The sequence below is a fragment of the Dromiciops gliroides genome, chromosome 3, assembly GCF_019393635.1.
Source record: "Dromiciops gliroides isolate mDroGli1 chromosome 3, mDroGli1.pri, whole genome shotgun sequence".
Lineage (NCBI taxonomy): Eukaryota > Metazoa > Chordata > Mammalia > Microbiotheria > Microbiotheriidae > Dromiciops > Dromiciops gliroides.
The window spans coordinates 50,805,865-50,824,122 of NC_057863.1; the positions used below are offsets into that span (position 1 = coordinate 50,805,865).

At 35.4% G+C, this 18,258-nt stretch overlaps 1 protein-coding gene across 1 annotated transcript in view; it reads left to right on the plus strand.

Moving 5' to 3' along the window:
* The window catches only part of LOC122749210 (phospholipid scramblase 1-like), a 54,699-nt gene extending 36,985 nt beyond the window's left edge, over window positions 1-17,714 (plus strand). Inside the window, exons 5-8 of the mRNA XM_043995446.1 lie at window positions 3,773-3,993; window positions 6,878-7,039; window positions 13,403-13,564; window positions 16,320-17,714. Coding sequence (XP_043851381.1) covers window positions 3,773-3,993; window positions 6,878-7,039; window positions 13,403-13,564; window positions 16,320-16,355 — 581 coding nt within the window. The 3' untranslated portion in view covers window positions 16,356-17,714. The remainder of the gene's footprint in view (window positions 1-3,772; window positions 3,994-6,877; window positions 7,040-13,402; window positions 13,565-16,319) is intronic.
* Window positions 17,715-18,258: the final 544 nt, after the last annotated feature.

Consider the following 18,258-nt stretch of genomic DNA (forward strand, 5'->3'; position numbering starts at 1 on the left):
CCTCAACTCAAATCCTACATGTCAAATTGCCTTGTGCACATTTTGAGCTAATTTTCCCATAGAAATCTTAAACTCAATGTGACAAAAAGCAGAACTTGTTTACCAAAAACTCAACTGTCTTATGAACTTCCCTATTATGGTGAAAGACAGGATTGTCCTTCCAGACCCGCAGGTTTGAGCTCTTGATGTGATTGTCTACATGACATTCACTATATTCTCACTCCTATATTCATTCAATCACCAAGCCTTACTGATTCTACCGCCACCATATCTCTCACCTCTTTTCTTTTTTCTCCACTTATGCAGCTAGCACTCTGGTAAAGATCTTCATCATTTCTTGTCTGGACCATGGCAAGAAATTCCTAATTAGTTCCCATGTTTTAAATTTTGCTCTATTATATTCCATCTCCAACCAATTACAAAAGAAAATTTTTCTAAAGCTCAGGTCTAACCTTCACAAGATAGCCCCAACCTATACTTCTAGCCTCATTACTCCTTCCTTCCCTTTACCCACAATGCATTTCAATCAAACTGACCTTTTTTGTTTTTCATACACCACACTCTGGTTCCCAATTCCCATGTAAAAAAATATGCCTTTATACTTGTTGTAAATGCCTAGAATGCTTTGCCTCTATTCCCACTCCCACACCCATATCTACCTCTTGAATGCTCTAGTTTCCTTCAATACTCAGCTACAATACCTCCTTTGGTATTCAGCCTTCCCTTTTGTCCCAGCTGTTGATACTTTCAGCCATACCTACAAATCACTTTATATCTATTTTTTATATACCTATTCATATACATGCTGTCTCTGCCAGCAGACTGTCAGTTCCTCAAGCGCAGGAATGTTGCATCTTTATATTTGTATTCTTAGTGCCTACCAGGATGCCTGGCACATAATTGATACTTAGCAAATGATTATTTATTGATCAATTGATTGATGGAAGTGTTTAAATTTACAATAAGCTGAGAATTGGATAGTAAACCATTCAGTTAAAATAGAGAAATATCGCGGCAGCTAGGTGGTACAGGGGGCAGCTAGATGGTGCAGTGGATAAAGCACTGGCCTTGGATTCAGGAGGACCTAAGTTCAAATCCAGCCTCAGACACTTGTCACTTACTAGCTGTGTGACTCTGGGCAAGTCACTGAACTCTCATTGCCCCACAAAAAAATAAATAATTTTTTTTTTAAATAGAGAAATATCAAGTTATATCAAGTCAACAAGCATTTATTAAGTACCTACTATGTGCCACATACCTACAACTGATTACCATATATCATTTAAAGTATTAGATTTAAATTTAATTTAAGGTGTATAGACTTAAATTTATTTTTTTTTCTGGGAAATTATGTTTTACTTAAGGTAGCAAAAAGAACATTAGATTAGCAGTTAACTTGATGGATGCTCCTCTACCACTCTCCCCTCCTCTCTCCATTCTCAAGTTTCTTTATCCCTTTGCTAATGTAAAAATGCAAAGTTCTCTCTCATTTGGTTATGGCATCTGCTCAGGCTATCATCCTCTCATTCTCTTGTGCTCTTTATTGCCCCATTTCTAGGGTCATTTTGTTGCCTCTTCTTCCTCCCTACATACTTCTTAATCTCTTAAAATAGCACCCAGCTTTCAAAGGTAGCTACTTCTTCTAAGGTCTCTTCATTGATAGAGCTGATAACCATTTCTCAGTTTTCACACTATTTGAGTGCTCTTTGGTTTTTGACATGGTCAACCATGCACCTCTTTCTGCAAACCTCTCCTCCCTAGTTGTTTTTACCTTTTCAGTTTCCTTTGACCCATCATCTGTACTCTAACTGTAGGTGTTCAGGAAGCTTTTCTAACTTTTCACATTTTCTTGTTGAACTTATAATTTGCCATGATTTCAATTATCTCCCTGCAGATGACTCCTAAATTCCAATAGTCTACACCAATCTTTCTCCTGAACTCCTGTTTCTTGTTGCCAGCTGCATGTTGGGTTTCTCTTGCATTCCTTATATCAAATGTTGCATTAGGATCTCAAATTCAATAGGTCTAAAATGGAACTTAGCTCCTACCAAGCCATTTTTCAGACTTCTGTTTGGAGGTCACCATCATAATTCCCAACACCCAAGTTCACACCTTTGAAATAATCCTTTATCAGAATAAAAGATCCACCCTCACAATTAGATCAGTTGCTGAGTCCTATGGATTGGTTTACATGACATCTATTGCATCCATCCACTCATCACTCAATTGACCACTACCTAATTCAGGCTCTCATCTCCTCTTACCACTATGATTAATGGTAAGATCATGTTTTATTACTATGAGGACACTGTTAAAATAACTTCCATATTGTTTTCTTTACTTTCAGTTTCTCTTCTTTCCAAATTTTTTTTTTACCCCCATAGCTCATAAACTAATTTACCTAAATGATAAGTCTGACCATGTTGCTCTAATGCTCAAAAACCATCAGTGATTCTTCAATGTCTCCAAGACTGTGTTGTCCTGAATCAAGACTCCATGTTTCTTTTCAAGAAGTAGTACAGGGGGCAGCTAGGTGGTGGAGTGGATAAAGCACTGGCCTTGGAATCAGGAGGACCTGAGTTCAAATTCAGCCTTAGACGCTTGACACTTGCTAGTTGTGTGACCCTGGGCAAGTCACTTAACCCCACTGCCCCCCCCCCAAACAGTACAGAGGTAACTGTACAGATTCAAAATCAGAAAACCTTGGATTCAGAGTCCCATCTTTGACACATAAAATCCGTGTGACCTTGAGCAAGTCACTTAAATTCTCAGTATCCCCAGACAACTCTGTAAGACTCTTTCAAAGCCAGTGCTTATCGACACTGGCATAGATAGTGTTCTTATTACAGTTTATTATATCAATGGAATAATAGGTTCAATATGAAGGGGGAAAATCCTTTTAATGCATTGGAAATGACAAAAAAATATCATTTTTCAGGAATCCAATCCAAAACAAGAACAACTGAACTTCCTCTGATCTTAAACAGAAATTTATGAAACTATTGTGATGTTTAAAATCTATATTGTGTGATCGCCTTAAATTTAAAAGCTTTGATACCAGTCTTTGGGCATTTAACATTTATTAAAGCATACAGATATTTACAAGGAGTTCAGAAAGTTAAGAAAAAGAAGTCCTACTTAGCCTAGAGTTCCAGCCTGGTTGGGTTCTTCCTCAAGTCCTCTTCCACGAGCCTGCTTTAATCAGGAACTCCCCAGCAAGCTGATTGTGGAAGCTTTTTATAGGTCTGGAACAGAGGCGGTCCTTACACGCTGCTTCAAGGTGATTGGTTGCTGTCCTCCAAATCCATTGGCTTTGAAGGTGTTCTCAAGTTGAGTTCACAGTCTAGTTTCTGAGAACAATACCTTCTTAAGGGCTAGCCAGGTGTGATTACAATCCAGTTAACTTGAAGTAGGCTTAATCAGCAGTGAATCACTCTCACTTGATTCAATCAGTCTTGATTAATCTCCAGGTGGGTCTTTGAGTATCTGCTAAATCCCATTATTTCATCACACTATATAAGAAAGAAATATTGAATTTTAGATTTGAAAGGAGGTAGAGAGATTATATGGTACAACCTATCAAACTATAGGGTACAACCTTGTTTTACAGAAAACGGAGTCACAAAGAGGATATACAATTTTTCTAGGTGGCACAGCAGGGTATAATTGATGATTTGAAAGTATTTTGCATATTTGTGCCAAAAATGTTTACCTAACAGTAGTCTCATTAGTGGTAATTACTGTGTCTTCCTTTTTTTTTTTTCATTTTTAGCACTCATAGGTTTTGAAACCAACAACAAATATGAAATTGCCAATAGCTTTGGGCAAAGAGTTTACTTTGCAGTGGAGGAAAATGATTGCTGTACTAGGAACTGTTTTGGAAACTTAAGACCCTTTATTCTAAAGATTCTGGATAATTCAGGCCGGGAAGTGATAACCTTTGACAGACCTTTGAGATGTGGCTCCTGTTGTTGCCCCTGCTGCCTCCAGAAGGTTAGTGAGCATCTTTTTGTTGTACAAGCCACTTTTTCATGATGCTGTCTCAGAATTAGTGGACAGTGTTCTCTCCCATTAGAAACCATGCCATACCTAAATTGTTTAAATACTATATTGAAACTGGGGTGGGGGAGGGAGGTAGGCATGGCACATGATCACTGTTTGCAATGGAAGACTATTTTGTGGAAGAAGAATTGAACTTGTATTTGACCCCATAGGGTAGAACCAAGAAATACATGGGAATTGTATGTCCACAATTATTTGTATGTTGTTTCCCCCATTAGAACCTGAGCTCTCTGAATATAAGAACCAGGTTTTTACCTTTGTTTGTATTCCCTGGTGCTTAGTACAGTTCTTGGCACATAGTAAATTCTTAATACATCCCTGTTGACTTGAAGTTTCAAAGAAGCAGACTTTGGATTGATGTAATTAAAACAAGACAAAACAAAACAACTTGCTGACCACTAGATGTTGAAAAGCCAAATAGGCAGCCTTGTAATTTAACAGCTTCCCTTTTATTCAAGATCTTTAAGCAAAGTCTGTATGACCACTGAAGTGGAGAGGTTTTAGTATAAGGAACCTTCTAGTCAAGGATGGAATAGGACTAGATGTCTAAGGCTTCTTCCAGCTAAGACTGTTGAGAGAAGGCTATTGAAATTAGGTGGTAGAATCATAGAGAGGCTGCAGTGTATTTCACTGCAACATTTCCCTCAGGATTAAACTGACAAGACCAACTCTCTACAAAAAAAAAAAAATCAATCTACGTGCCTAATTTCCATTTAATTGCTTTACAACAAGCTACTTGGGGGGATCATATGAGCCAATATCGGATAATACTTTCATTATCCATTAATTCTTTAGCAGACATTTTATAGCCAGCTGCTAAATAGACAATTGAGATATAGGGAAGGTACTTGAGGAAGGGTATGCCCAAAAGAGAAGAAAGACACTAGTAAGGTTATTGTCCATTTCTAATTTTTGCCTGGGGTCTGTCATAATTTATAATTTTATAATTTAATTATAATTTATAATTTCCCTAATTTTGAGATTAGGGTTAATCTCATATTAGAAGACAATTTGCAAGCAATCTAGTCTAACCCATCCCTAAAAAAAGACTTCACTCCATCACATCACCAATAAATCAGGTCATCCACTCTTTACATGGAGACCTCCTGAATGGGGAGACGTACTATCTTTGAGCCATTCCATTGCACTTTTGGAAAATTCTAGTTTTAAGAAGTCATCCCTCACTTAGACCTCATTGCCCCATTTAAAAAAAAAGAAGTCATCCCTTATATCAGTCCTAAATTTATATTTTTGTAACATAAATCCATTGCTCCTAGTTCTTCCCTCTGGGGCCAATCAGAATAAATTTTCTTCTTCTTCTATCTTAAAATGTTTCAGATACTTGAAGTCAGCTTTCATGTCCCCCCCGAAGTTTTCTCTTATCCAGGTTGAATATGCCAAATTCATTCAATCAGTTCTTCAATGTAATGGTCTTGATGCCACTCATCAGACTAATGCCCCCCTGAAATATTTCTAACTTATAAAGGTCTTCACCAAAATGTGGTACATAGAATCCAACAACAATCCAAATGTAGTCTGCCCAGCTCATATTACAATAAGAGTATATCATCCATAATTCTATATACCCAAAGTCTTGTTAGTTGTTTTTAGGCTAGCACTGTCATATCAAAATGGTGACTCATTTTTAACTTGTAAGACACTAAAACTTTCACATATTTTTCAACTAAATTACTATATAGTGATACTACCCTCATTTTTGTGCTTGTAGTGGTGACTTAGACACCCCAATTGTAGAACTCTGCATTTATCCCCATTATAAGCCATCTTATTAAATTTGGCCCAGTGTACTATTCTGTCGAGATTTTGATTCTATCATCCACGAAATTAGTGACGTTTCCTCCCCTTTACCAAAGCTTTGTGTCATCTGCAAATTTGGTAAGCATCCATCTATGCCTTTACTGAAGCCATTGATTTTTAAACAATTTTTACAACAGGGTCAAAACAAATCCTTGAGACTTGGTATCAAAAGTTTCTTTTTGGAGCTGACATTGCGATATTAACAGTCATTCCACTAGTTTCCAAATCCACTTAATTGTTCTATCATCTGGCCCATATCTTATCCCAAAGATGACAAGAAAAACTCTCAAAAGCTTTATTGATATCTAAACTGGTTACATTGTGAGCTTCCCATTTCCACCAACTAAGAAACATTGTTGGAAAGGAATAGGTCAAAAGGTATTGTTGAGACTGCAATCCACCAAAGGAATGAGAGGACAGGAGAAAACAGAGTGAGAGCTGAGTGAACACATGGATAAGAGCAGCTAGCAGCCTCCATGAAGAGAAGATGATTACTGAACTTTGTGCTGTAGAGTTGGATGTGCTTTTTATAGCCCATCTTTTTCTTCCTTAGTCTTACTTTTTCTGACAGAGATATATAATTACCAAGCTACCTATTTTTTTTTTTTTTGTAGTAAGTCTATCAAAAGTCATTGGTTGCTAACTCTTAGTGTGGCAATTAACAAAGAACTAAAAACAGGTGACTTTTCTTTCTTTTTTTTTAAACAGCATTCTACAATTGTATAACTAATCCATTAACTGATTTGCCTAGCCTTCCTATTCTGTTTCTTGATCAGTTGATTAACAATAGTTACATGTAAAAATAGAAATATCAGAGCAGAATCTAAGTCTGAAAAAGTTTGAGAGGTATTTGAGAAATTTATCCTACCACTCTATGAGCACACAAGCTGTTTTTAGATTTTCAAGACTTTCCTCCCTCTTTTAAATATCTTAGTCTAAAAATTGAGGTATTTAATGCTATTTTACAATGGCTTTTCAATCTTTTTTCCTTTTGCAGTTGGAAATACAATCTCCTCCTGGTGTACCAATAGGTTACATTGTCCAAGATTGGCACCCTTTTCTGCCAAAGTTTACAGTTCTAAATGAGCACCATAAGGAGGTGCTGAAAATCATCGGTCCATGTATTACTTGCAGTTGTTTCACAGACGTTGACTTTGAGGTTAGTTAAATTGAGAAAAAAACAAAAAAAAATCAAGTTTAAACTGTCTCTCATTTTGAGAAATTATTTTAGCAGTTGGCACACTTAAAAAAATAATAAGTTGTATTTTTAATTTGATGTCTTCCTTCCAAGTGGTGGGTAGATATTACTGGAGTGTTATTTTTGCAGGTACTTACTAAATGTTTTTTTGATGATGAATTAATTATTGACTGGGGCATGCAAGCTAGTCATTCCTTATTCCTTTAACCTAGTGACTTAGTCTCATATTTTTTGTTTAATATTTTATCTTCCCCAAATGCACATAAAACAATTTTTATAATTCATTTTTAAAACTTTGAGTTCCAAATTCTCTCCCTTACTTCCTGCCTACCCTCCTTCATTGAGAAGGCAAGCATCGTTTTTTTTTTTGTTTGTTTTTTTTTGTGAGGCAATTGAGGTTAAGTGGCTTGCCCAGGGTTACACAGCTAGTATGTGTCAAGTGTCTGAGGTCGGATTTGAACTCAGGCCCTCCTGAATCCAGGGCTGGTGCTTTATCCACTTTGCCACCTAGCTGTTCCCTGAAGGCAAACAATTTAATGTAGGTCACATATGTGTAGTCATGCAAAACATTTCTGTATTTAGTCATGTTGTCAAAGAAAACAAAGACAAACTTCAAGAAAATAAAGAATTAAAAAAATATATATATCCTTCAGTCTGTATTCAGACACCATCAGTTCATTCTCTGGGGATATATAGCATTTTTCATTATAAGCCCTTGAGAGAAGTCTTGGATCATTGCAATCCTGAGGATAGTTAAGTCATTCACAACTGATCATTCCACAACTTTTCAGTTATTTTGTGCACATACATTTCACTTTGCATCAGTTTACCTAAGTCTTTCCAGCTTTTTCTGAAAGCATTTTGCTCATCATTTCTTATAACATAATAGTATACCATCACAATCACATACCAAAATTTTTTAACCATTCCCCAATTAATAAGTATCCCTTCAGTTTCTAATTCTTTGCCACCAGAAAAGACCTGTTATAAATATTTTTTACATATAGGTCCTTTTCTTTTTTGCTTTTTACCTCTTTTTGGATAAAGACCTAGGAGTGATATTGCTGGGTCAAAGAGTATGCATGGTTTAATAGCCCTTTGAGCATAGTTACAAATTGCTCCACAGAATGGTTAAATCAGTCCACAACTCCACCAACAGTGTACTAATGTCTCATTTTTCCCACATCTCCTCCAACATTTTTCATTTTCCTTATTCTCTTTTATTAGACAATCTAATAGGTATGATGTACTACCTCAGAATTGCTTTAATTTGCATTTCTCCAATCAATAGTGAGTTAGAGCATTTTTTCATACAGCTATAGTTAGATTTGACTACTTCATCTGAAAACTGTTTATATCTTTTAATCATTTATCAATTGAGGAATTGCTCTTATTTTTATAAATTTGATTTAGTTCTTTGTATGTTTGAAAAATGAGTCCTTTATCAGACCACCTTTCTTCAAAATTGTTTTTCACAGTTACTATTTCTAATTGTATTTCCCTCCATTCTATTTCCCCTCATTTATTCTATTTTCTCTTCTTTCACCCTGTCCCTCCTCAAAATTTTTGCTTCTGACTACAACCTCCTACAATTTGTATCCCTTCTATCACCCCTTCTTATCCCCTTCCTCTCCTACTTTCTTGTAAAGTAAGAGATTTCCATACCCAATTGAGTATGTTTGTTATTTCATCTTTGACCCAGTGCTGATGAGAGTAAGGTTCACTCAATCCCTCTCACCTCCCCCATCCTCTCCTCTACTATAAATGCTTTTTCTTGTATCTTTTATATGAGATAATCAACCCCATTCTACCTCCCCCTTTCCCATTTTACAAGTATATTCCTCTCACCCCTTAATTTTATTTTTTAGATATCACCCCTTCATATTCAACTCACATTTATGCCCTATGTCTATAATTACTCCTTCTACCTGCCCTAATATGAAAGTTCTTATGAGTTGCAATTATCATCTTCCCATGTAGAAATGTAAATACTTTAACCTTAATAAGTCCCTTATGATTTTCCTTTCTTTTTACCCTATTATGCTTCTCTTGAGTCTTGTATTTGAAAGTCAAATTTGTTATTCAGCTCAGGTCTTTTCATCAATGATGCTTGAAATTCCTCTATTTCACTGAATGTCCATTTTCTCCCAGAAGGATTATATTCAGTTTTGCTGGTTATGTTATTCTTGATTGTAATCCTAACTCTTTTGCCCTCTGAAATATCACATTGCAAATCTTTTGATCCTTTAATGAGGAAGCTGCTAAATCTTGTGTTATCCTGACTGTGGCTCCAAAGTATTTGAATTGTTTCTTTCTGCTCCTTGCCATATTTTCTTCTGGACCTGGGAGCTCTGGAATTTGGCAATAATATTCCCGGGAGTTTTCATTTTGGGATCTCTTTAAGGAGGTTACCAGTGTATTCTTTTAATTTCTATCTTACCCTCTGGTTCTAGAATATCAGGGGAGTTTTCTTTGCTAATTTCTTGAAATATGATGTCTAGCCTCTCTATCTCTCTCTTTTTTTTTAATCCTGGTCCTCTTTTTTTCATTCTTTTGGCTTTGTTTTTTTGTTTGTTTGTTTGTTTCTTGATTTATCATAGTCATTAACTTCCTTTTCCTCATTTCTAATTTTCAAGGAATCATTTTCTTTTGTGAGTTTTTTTTTAACCTCCTTTTCTATTTGGCCAATTCTTTTGTTTTATTTTGGTGAGGCAATTGAAGTATATTTTTATAGTTAAGTGTTGTGTCTGAGGCCAGATTTGAACTCATATCCTCCTGAATCCAGGACCAGTGCTTTATCCACTATACCACCTAGCTCCTCTCCCCCCCGCCCCCCCGGCCCAATTTGGCCAATTCTACTTTTTAAGGAGTTTTTTTTTCTTTTCCCTTCAGTGATTTTTTGTGCCTATTTTTTACCCATTAGGTTAATCATGTTTTTCAAGGCATTCTTCTCCTCATTGGCTTTTTTGTATGTTTTTTGTCATTTGGCCCACTCTGGTTTGTAAGATTTCTTCAGTATTTTTTGTTTCTCCTTTATACCAAGCTGTTGACTTACTTTTCATGTTATTCATCATCTCATTTCTCTTCCCATTTTTTTCTTTTACCTCTCTTGATTTTCAAAATCTTCTTTGAGCTTTTACATGGCCTGAGACTGATTCATTTTTTGGAGGCTTTGTGGATGTAGGAGCTTTGACTTTTTTATTTTTTTCTGAGTGTGTGTTTTGAGTTTTCTGTTTGCTATAGTAACTTTCTGTGGTGGCAATTGTTTTCTGTTGTTTGCTCATTTTCCAACCTATTTATTGACTTTTAACTTTTTGTCAAAGTGGGGCTTTGATTCCAGGGTGGAGGGCACACTGATTCAAGTTTAATGGGCTCTGTGCACCCATTTTCAGAGCTACTTTCAGGAGCCTGTAAGTTCTCAGTTCTTCCAAGGTAGTATGACCCAAGGAGAGTTGTGTTTAATACTTTCCTGGTCTTTACTCTGGTCTGAGAGTTACCAAAAATACTCTTTTCTGCCATGGAACTGTGAAGAGGGTCCCTTTTCCACTGTGGTCACAAGCTTTGGTATGCTAGTGCTGCTTCTCATTCTAGGACTGCCACCTAGGACTGGGACTCTGATCAGTGTATGCACAGAGCAACAGAGTTTCTGCTTAACAAAGAGATCCCTTTGATATCTTTCTGACCAGTTGTTTCACCCCTTTACCATCTGTGCACAGAGATCTCCAGAAGCAGCTACAACTGTTCTTGATTCAATGGCTCCCAAGGCCTGTTCGCTGGTTTGCTGGGACCTGGCTTGTGCTGGTGTGGCCTGCCCTGGACTATGCTCCAGTCTCAACCCAGTGTGACAGACCTTTCCTGCTGACCTTCTTAGTTGTATTTGGCTGTAAAATTATTTCACACTGTCCTTTTGTAGGTACTTCTGCTCCATAAATTATTTTATGGCATTATTTAAATATGTTCAAAAGAGAGCTCAGGTTAGTTGCTGCCTTTTCTCTGCCATCTTGGCTCCTACTCTGAGTATTATTTTTTAATTATATGATTTTAGGGGCATCTAGGTGATGCAGTGGATAGAGCACTGGCCCTAGAGTCAGGGGGACCTCAGTTCAAATTGAGCCTCAGACACTTACTAGCCGTGACCCTGGGCAAGTCACTTACCCCCAATTGCTTCAAAAAATTTTATTTTTAAAGCATGTACTTGGTGATATATCACAGAAGCATTAAATGTTTGAGGTAGGTACTTTAGATCTAAGATTCTTAGAAATATATTAGAGATGGGGAAAGCAAGATCTAGGAAAGTAAAAGAACTTGTCCAGAGTTCCATAGCTAATAAGAGGCAGAGCAGATACTGAAACCAGTCTTTGGTTCCATATTCAACCATCTCTCTATTTATCCTTATGTCCTCTCAACTAGTACTGATGCTAAGCTTTATCTCTTAGAAATATATTGTTGAGCTAGAAAAAAAGATTTTAAATTAATATGTGATTATATATGTTAATATCTTATTTGGGTTTTTATTAGAATCAAGGGATAGGCCTTGCATTATAATCTATGTTAAACCGCAGAGAAGGGGGAGGGGGAAGTAGCTAACCCATATGACTGAATCAAAGTAAATAAACCAAGTAAATGATTTATGATGTTCATAAATGAGGGATTCTCAATGTTGGAGGAAATGTGGCCTATTAGTATCATGCCATCATAGAACTAACATCAGAAAGACCCTCTAGTACAATGCCTTAATTTTGCAAATGGGCAAACTGAGGCTCCAAGGGCTTAAGGGACTTTCCAAGGTTATACAGGAGGCAATAGGTGGTAGAGGTTGGATTTGAATGGAGGTCCTCTAATTCCAAATGCATCAATCAGTCCATTTTACTATGCTGCCTCTTGTGTGATTAATTATGAGGTTCAGCAACAGAAAATGGTGCACTAGCAATTGCTAAAACTAAGTTCTGAATAGAATTATCCTGAGACAACCCTAACCATATTGGCTTCAGTTTTGTCAACAACATGTAGCAGGGACTGACAATGTATTTTCTAGTCCCTGTCATTTGTCTCTATGTTTTTGCTACCTCTTTTAATCTATAGTCCTCAAGGGCAAAAGTAATCTCTTCTCATTTTCAATTCTTAGTTTTGCCTCTCCCTAAGGATGCCAGTTCAAGATTTTCAATGTTCTTCACATAAGGGGAAGTTAAACATTAAAGATAATGGCTGGCTTTAAAAGGGTTTTCCCTTTTCTCACCTTGGACTCTGATTTCACTGAATATTTTCACATGATTCCTTTTCTTCCTACTGTTTCCTCCCTATACCTTTTATGATGCTTTACATTTTTGAATCTAAGAGAAATAGCAAAGGAGGTCTTTCTCCTTTACACCTCAGAATTTGATGAAATTCCCACCCATATCTTTTAAAGCAATGATAGTACCATTCTAATATATGTGTACTATACAGCTCAGTTACAAATAATTCAAATTTCTATAGGGGATGCTATATCTCCTATTGTGATTCTGTTAGGCACAAGCCAATGTGACTTTTCTGTGCTAAAGCCACAGGGAACATAGCAGTTGCAGGGCACCTACAGCTAACATATTAACCTATAAGTATGAGGTAGATAACAAGGCTGAGAATCATGCTGAAACCTACAGTCACCTGAGGAAAGAATTTGATTGGTGTTTTTTTGTTTTGTTTTTTTTAAATAAATTTATGTTTTACTCTTTAGGGAAATTCTAAAAGAAACTCCATCAAGACATATCTGACCTGCTCTGCAATTCATTAGTCTAAGAGAATTGCTTCCCCATAGAAACAGCTACCATTTTAGCTACATATACTAAAGTATATAATACATTTGAAGAACTTCAAAGAACAATAGGAATAAAAGATCTATCTCAAAAATTTGTGATAGAAAGAAAAGGTAGACTGGTCACATGATAAGAATAAGGGATATTGGTATGGACTGCCATAGTATTCCACTAGTATCCTTGTGTTGTTAGGAGAAAGTAAGGAAGGTCTCTAGTGTGTTTGGGTCTGGGAGTCACAAAGGATAGGCAGGCATGGGTTTGTAGTAATGAAGGGAACTTTCAAATTCAATGAAATGATCTACTTGAATATGTGTGACAGGGATTCAGGAAAATTTCACTTTAGGTAGAAATATTATTTTTTCAGATAAACATTTTCTAATTCTGTGTATAAATTGCTTTCTCTCTACTGGCAGGTACTATATCTTTTACAAATAATAGCATCTATATGAAACCCTTTAATATAATAAGAATTTTTTTTCATTCTATGTTGAAGAATATGTTTGAGATTATAGTTTATGTCCTCTCTCATTAGATAAAATCTCTTAATGAAGAGACTACAGTTGGAAAAATTACAAAACACTGGACAGGACTTTTTAAAGAAATGTTAACGGATGCTGATAATTTTGCAGTTCAGTTCCCATTAGACCTTGATGTGAAAATGAAGGCTGTGATGTTGGGTGCTTGCTTTCTCATTGTAAGTACACGATTAATAATTTTGTTTGCTTTATCCTAGTCTCATTAACTGGAAATAATCATGCACATGGTAAATGTGGAAATACACTTTGCATGCCTTCATATGTGTAATGGGTATTATATTTCTTGCCCTCTCAGTGGATGGGGGAAGGAGCAGACTGAAGGAGAGGATTTGGGGCTGAAAATAAAATAAAACTAGATTAATAAAAAATAATAATATCAATTGTGCTTTTAAAAAAGTGCCCTCCTTTTAAAAATGAACGTGTTCTATGCAAAAAGTAGTCCTTCATTCCTCCTACACACTTGATTTTATTCTGGGTAGCCTTTAGATTTCAAGACCTAGAATAGCACAAAGGTGTTCATTATGATTCAGTGACCAAAGCCTGCCTGGTCTGACCTAGTCTAAAAAGAACCTTGCTAGTTTATTTTTTATTCCTTACAACTCTAGGCACTCAGGATCTAGACCTTTGAAAATACGCATGAAACAACATTGGTTCAAGCGAAATAAAGTGGGGATCCTTGGGCATCATTCAGGATCATTAGCCTGTGTCTTCAGACTCTTCCCCCAATATAAAATATAACTGAATTCTTAGAGATGGGACTTCATGTCATTGCTTACAAATTTGTGCATGGTTATATCTTCATATGAAGGTCATTTTTTTCACCTCCCTCTAATTGGTTTGCCATAGTCACTTATTTATTGGATTCAACAATTTAACAAACACAATAAGCCACTTACTTTCTGCAAAGCATCATATTGTCTCTGCTCTTAAAAAGCTTAAAATCTACTTGAAGAAGTGGGACATTTACAGATTACTGGAATATGACATAATCAGGGAAAGACTTCCATGATGGAGGTATAGAATTTGAACTGAATCTTGAAAGAAAAGAAGAAATTCAACAGGGACCAATGAAGAAGTAGTATATTCTAGAAAGGGGGACAGTCAGTAGATATGTGTAGGAGTGAGTGATGGCCAGTTGAAAATGGGAAACAGTAATACAATTTTGCTAATGTTTTGAGTTGGAAAGAGCTTTAGAGGCCATTAGATTCATTTATTTTACAGAAGAGGTAACTGAGGAATAAAGAAGTTAAGTGAGAGTGATAAAAATTAGGACCCAGGGTTCTGACTCCCAACTAATTCCTGTAATCAAATAATTTCAGAAAATGACTTTAGAGGTCATCTGTTCCAAACTATCTCAGTTTATATATGAGGAAAAAAAATCTAGATGACTTGCTTAAGGTGACACAAGTATTATGAATCTTATAAGGAATTCAAATTTGGATCTTTTTTCATCCCAAATCTAGTGTTATTTTATTTATTTGGTTAAAAAAGGAAAAGTTATTTTCACAAAACTCTTTTTGTACATTTTTAAAAATTTTAAAAATAATAACAAAAATTTTTCTTAAAAGTTTTGAGTTTCAAAGTCTATCCTTACTTTCCTCACTCCCCACCCCCACTCCCTGAGGTGGTAAAGAATCAGATAAAGGTTATACATGTACAGTTACATAAAGCATTGCCTTATTAGTTATTTTGTACAAGAAAACTTGAAAAAAAGAAAAAAATGAAAGTGAAAAATAGAATGCTTCAGTTTGTATTCAATCAATAACAATTTTTTCTTTGGAGGTGGATAGTATGCTTTATCATTAGTCCTTTGGGATTTTCTTGGATCATTGTATTGTTGACAATAGTTAAGTTAGTCATAGTTCTTCATCAAACAATATTGTTGTCACAGTGCACAACGTTCTCCTGGTTCTGCTCACTCCACTATACATCAGTTCATGCAAGTCTTTCTAGGCTTTTCTGAAATCATCCTGCTTGTCCTTTCTTATAGTACTTATTAGTATTCCATCACAATCATATAACACAGTTTATTTAGTGATTTCCCAATTGATGGGCAATCCTTTCACAAAAATCTTAATGAACTGTTTGTCTTTGAAATATATACATATACAAATATACACACGTGTATGCACATAGACATGCATATATATATATATACATATACATACATACACACACATATATTTAGAAATTGTGCAGTCCTTTCAATAATTGCAGGGGTTTATGCATGTGTGTATGTCCCTGCAATTACTGAAAGGACTGTGCAATTCTAAATTAAGTCAAAAGCAGAACAAAAATTCATTCTCATGGTACTAGAACTATGTCCAGTCCAGGCAAAGAAATTCTGCCAATTACTATATATGTAAACCCAACACAACTTATTCTGTACCTCTATCTCTTATTCAAAGTAGTCCATCATAATATTTGGAATATTATAAAATATTTTATATAAAAATAACAAGTCTGTGTTATTATCCGGCAGATAATACATATGAAAATATTTAAAAATAAATACTGGGGATATGGAAAGAAGTAAAAGTCTGTCACTTTTCCTCAAGGAGCTGTTATAAGCGTATAACATCAAATATTATTAAAATGTCATAGATCTAGATGTGTGTACACTCTCCCTTTATGTGACCATTTGTACAAAAGGTGATAATAATGAAGTTGACACAAATAAAACAATGGTCAGGGTTTTAGTAAAACCTTTGATTTTTACCATTTTACTAGAATTTTTTGTTGATTATAAATGTACTTCACAGGTTCCTATAAACATGAATACTAAATGTTATGACTGTATTCAATTAAGTTAAAGAAATTAATATGTATTGTTTTATGCCTTGTTCCTAAAATCTTAACTTCGCTCAATTAAATTCTAAATCTAATTGCATATATCTGGGATTTTCATTCTAGGACTTCATGTTTTTTGAAAGAACTGGGGACAACTAGGTGGCGCAGTGGATAAAGCACCAGTCCTGGATTCAGAAGGGCCTAAGTTCAAATATGGCTTCAGATACTTGACACTTTTTAGTTGTGTGGCCCTGGGCAAGTCACTTACCTCTCATTGCCTTGTCCAAAAAGAAAGAAAGAAAGAACTGACCACTCATTCTGCAAGAGAAGGAATGTGGCACTAATTGGGTGGATTTCTCCCTGGTTTCATCTAAATAAATTTTATTGGGATATCTGAATTGGAAATATAGTGGGACTTTTAAAATCTAGCTTAAAAAAGGTGTATTGATAATTGTGGGATCAGAACAATAATAACAATGCAACTTTATGCTATTTTAAAAAAATTATGGAATATGTGCTTCCTCAATTTCCTCATCTATAAAGTAAGGGAATTGGGTTAAATTACCATTAAGGTCGTTCCAGCTATAGATTTATGATCCCTTGATCACATCAATGACTTAACAAAAGTCTAATATGTCAAATCTGTTTTGATTGTAGAATGCTTGTTTTGAGCAGAGTATGCAAGTAATCTTTGACATTTAGATAAAAGTGGCTACTATATAAAATGACTCTGGCTACATTGTATTTTTTCTATAGAAAATATTTTTAATTTTTCTCAGTTTAACTTATAGCTGGCTATTACACATAGATGTAAGTCCTTTTTCAACCTGTAATGTGGTTTGAAAATATACCTACATAATCAGCCTCAGACACTTAACACTTACTAGCTGTGTGACCCTGGGCAAGTCACTTAACTCCAATTGCCTCACACCAATAAAGAAAAAGAAAGAAAATATACCTATATAAAATAAGAAAGTGATATTTACTGACAGATACAGAAAAAAAAATATTTAATCATCTGATGCCTGATATAACTGTATCTAATGAAAGAAACTTAGCTGTTGTGACTGTAGTACTCTTTTCCAAAAGAAAAGCTTAATAAATCACTTTATTTTTGTGTATTTTATTAGAGAAAGATGATTATTTTTCTTGTTTATATAACTAATTCTGGGGAGCTCCTTGAGGAAAAGTGACAGACTTTTACCTCTTTCCATATCCCCAGCACTTAACACATATCTTAGCACATAGTAAGTACTTAATAAATGTTTGTTGACTAAAAAAACAACAAACAACCTCTGCAACTAGCTGGTGGGGAAGAAAGGGTGTGGTTTAATCTGCTAGTTTTTCTCAACTGAGGTAATTTTTTAGGTGTTCATTTCCTTGTTCCTCCTGAAATTGTCATGCCATTCACAAGTATTTATTTGCATGTTCATTTACTTCTATCTCTTTGTTCAATTCCAGTTCATTTCCTCTTGTGTGAATTAAAGTGTAAAGATTTTCTTATATTAAATAAACTCAATGAATGCCATTTCTTTATAGTATATGTATCTCTCTGTGTATTTGATTTATAAAAACTTTTCTTTTTTTTTTAACTCATCCCATCATAGATTTTTATGCTACTAATTAAAGAAACTTCATAGACTCAAAAACTTAATGTGATTTTGTTCTAAACGTGTTCCATTTATTTGCACACCTGGCACTCCATGTCTTTTTAGTCATTTCTATGTAACAAAGAAACTAGAGAGTATTTTTTCTGTAGCTAAGCAGTGAAGGCAGGTACAGTGCCAAGAAAACTCTTGTGTTTGTCCTTCCTTTTGTTCCTCATTTTTACACTTAATCTCTATATAAATGTTACCTCCCACTGTCCTGCCTTACCCAACCCAGCCTCCTTAGCCTTTCCTTAGTTGGGCTGAGAGTAGTTAGAGGAAGAGCTGCTGACAAGAGAACAAGCCATTGGAAAAGGAGACAGGTAAGTCAGGTTGAGGGTGAGAATGATGACTACCTTGGACCCCTTGGGTGGGCAATAGTTGCGAAAGAGAAACAAGAGGTGGTTCCTGAGAAG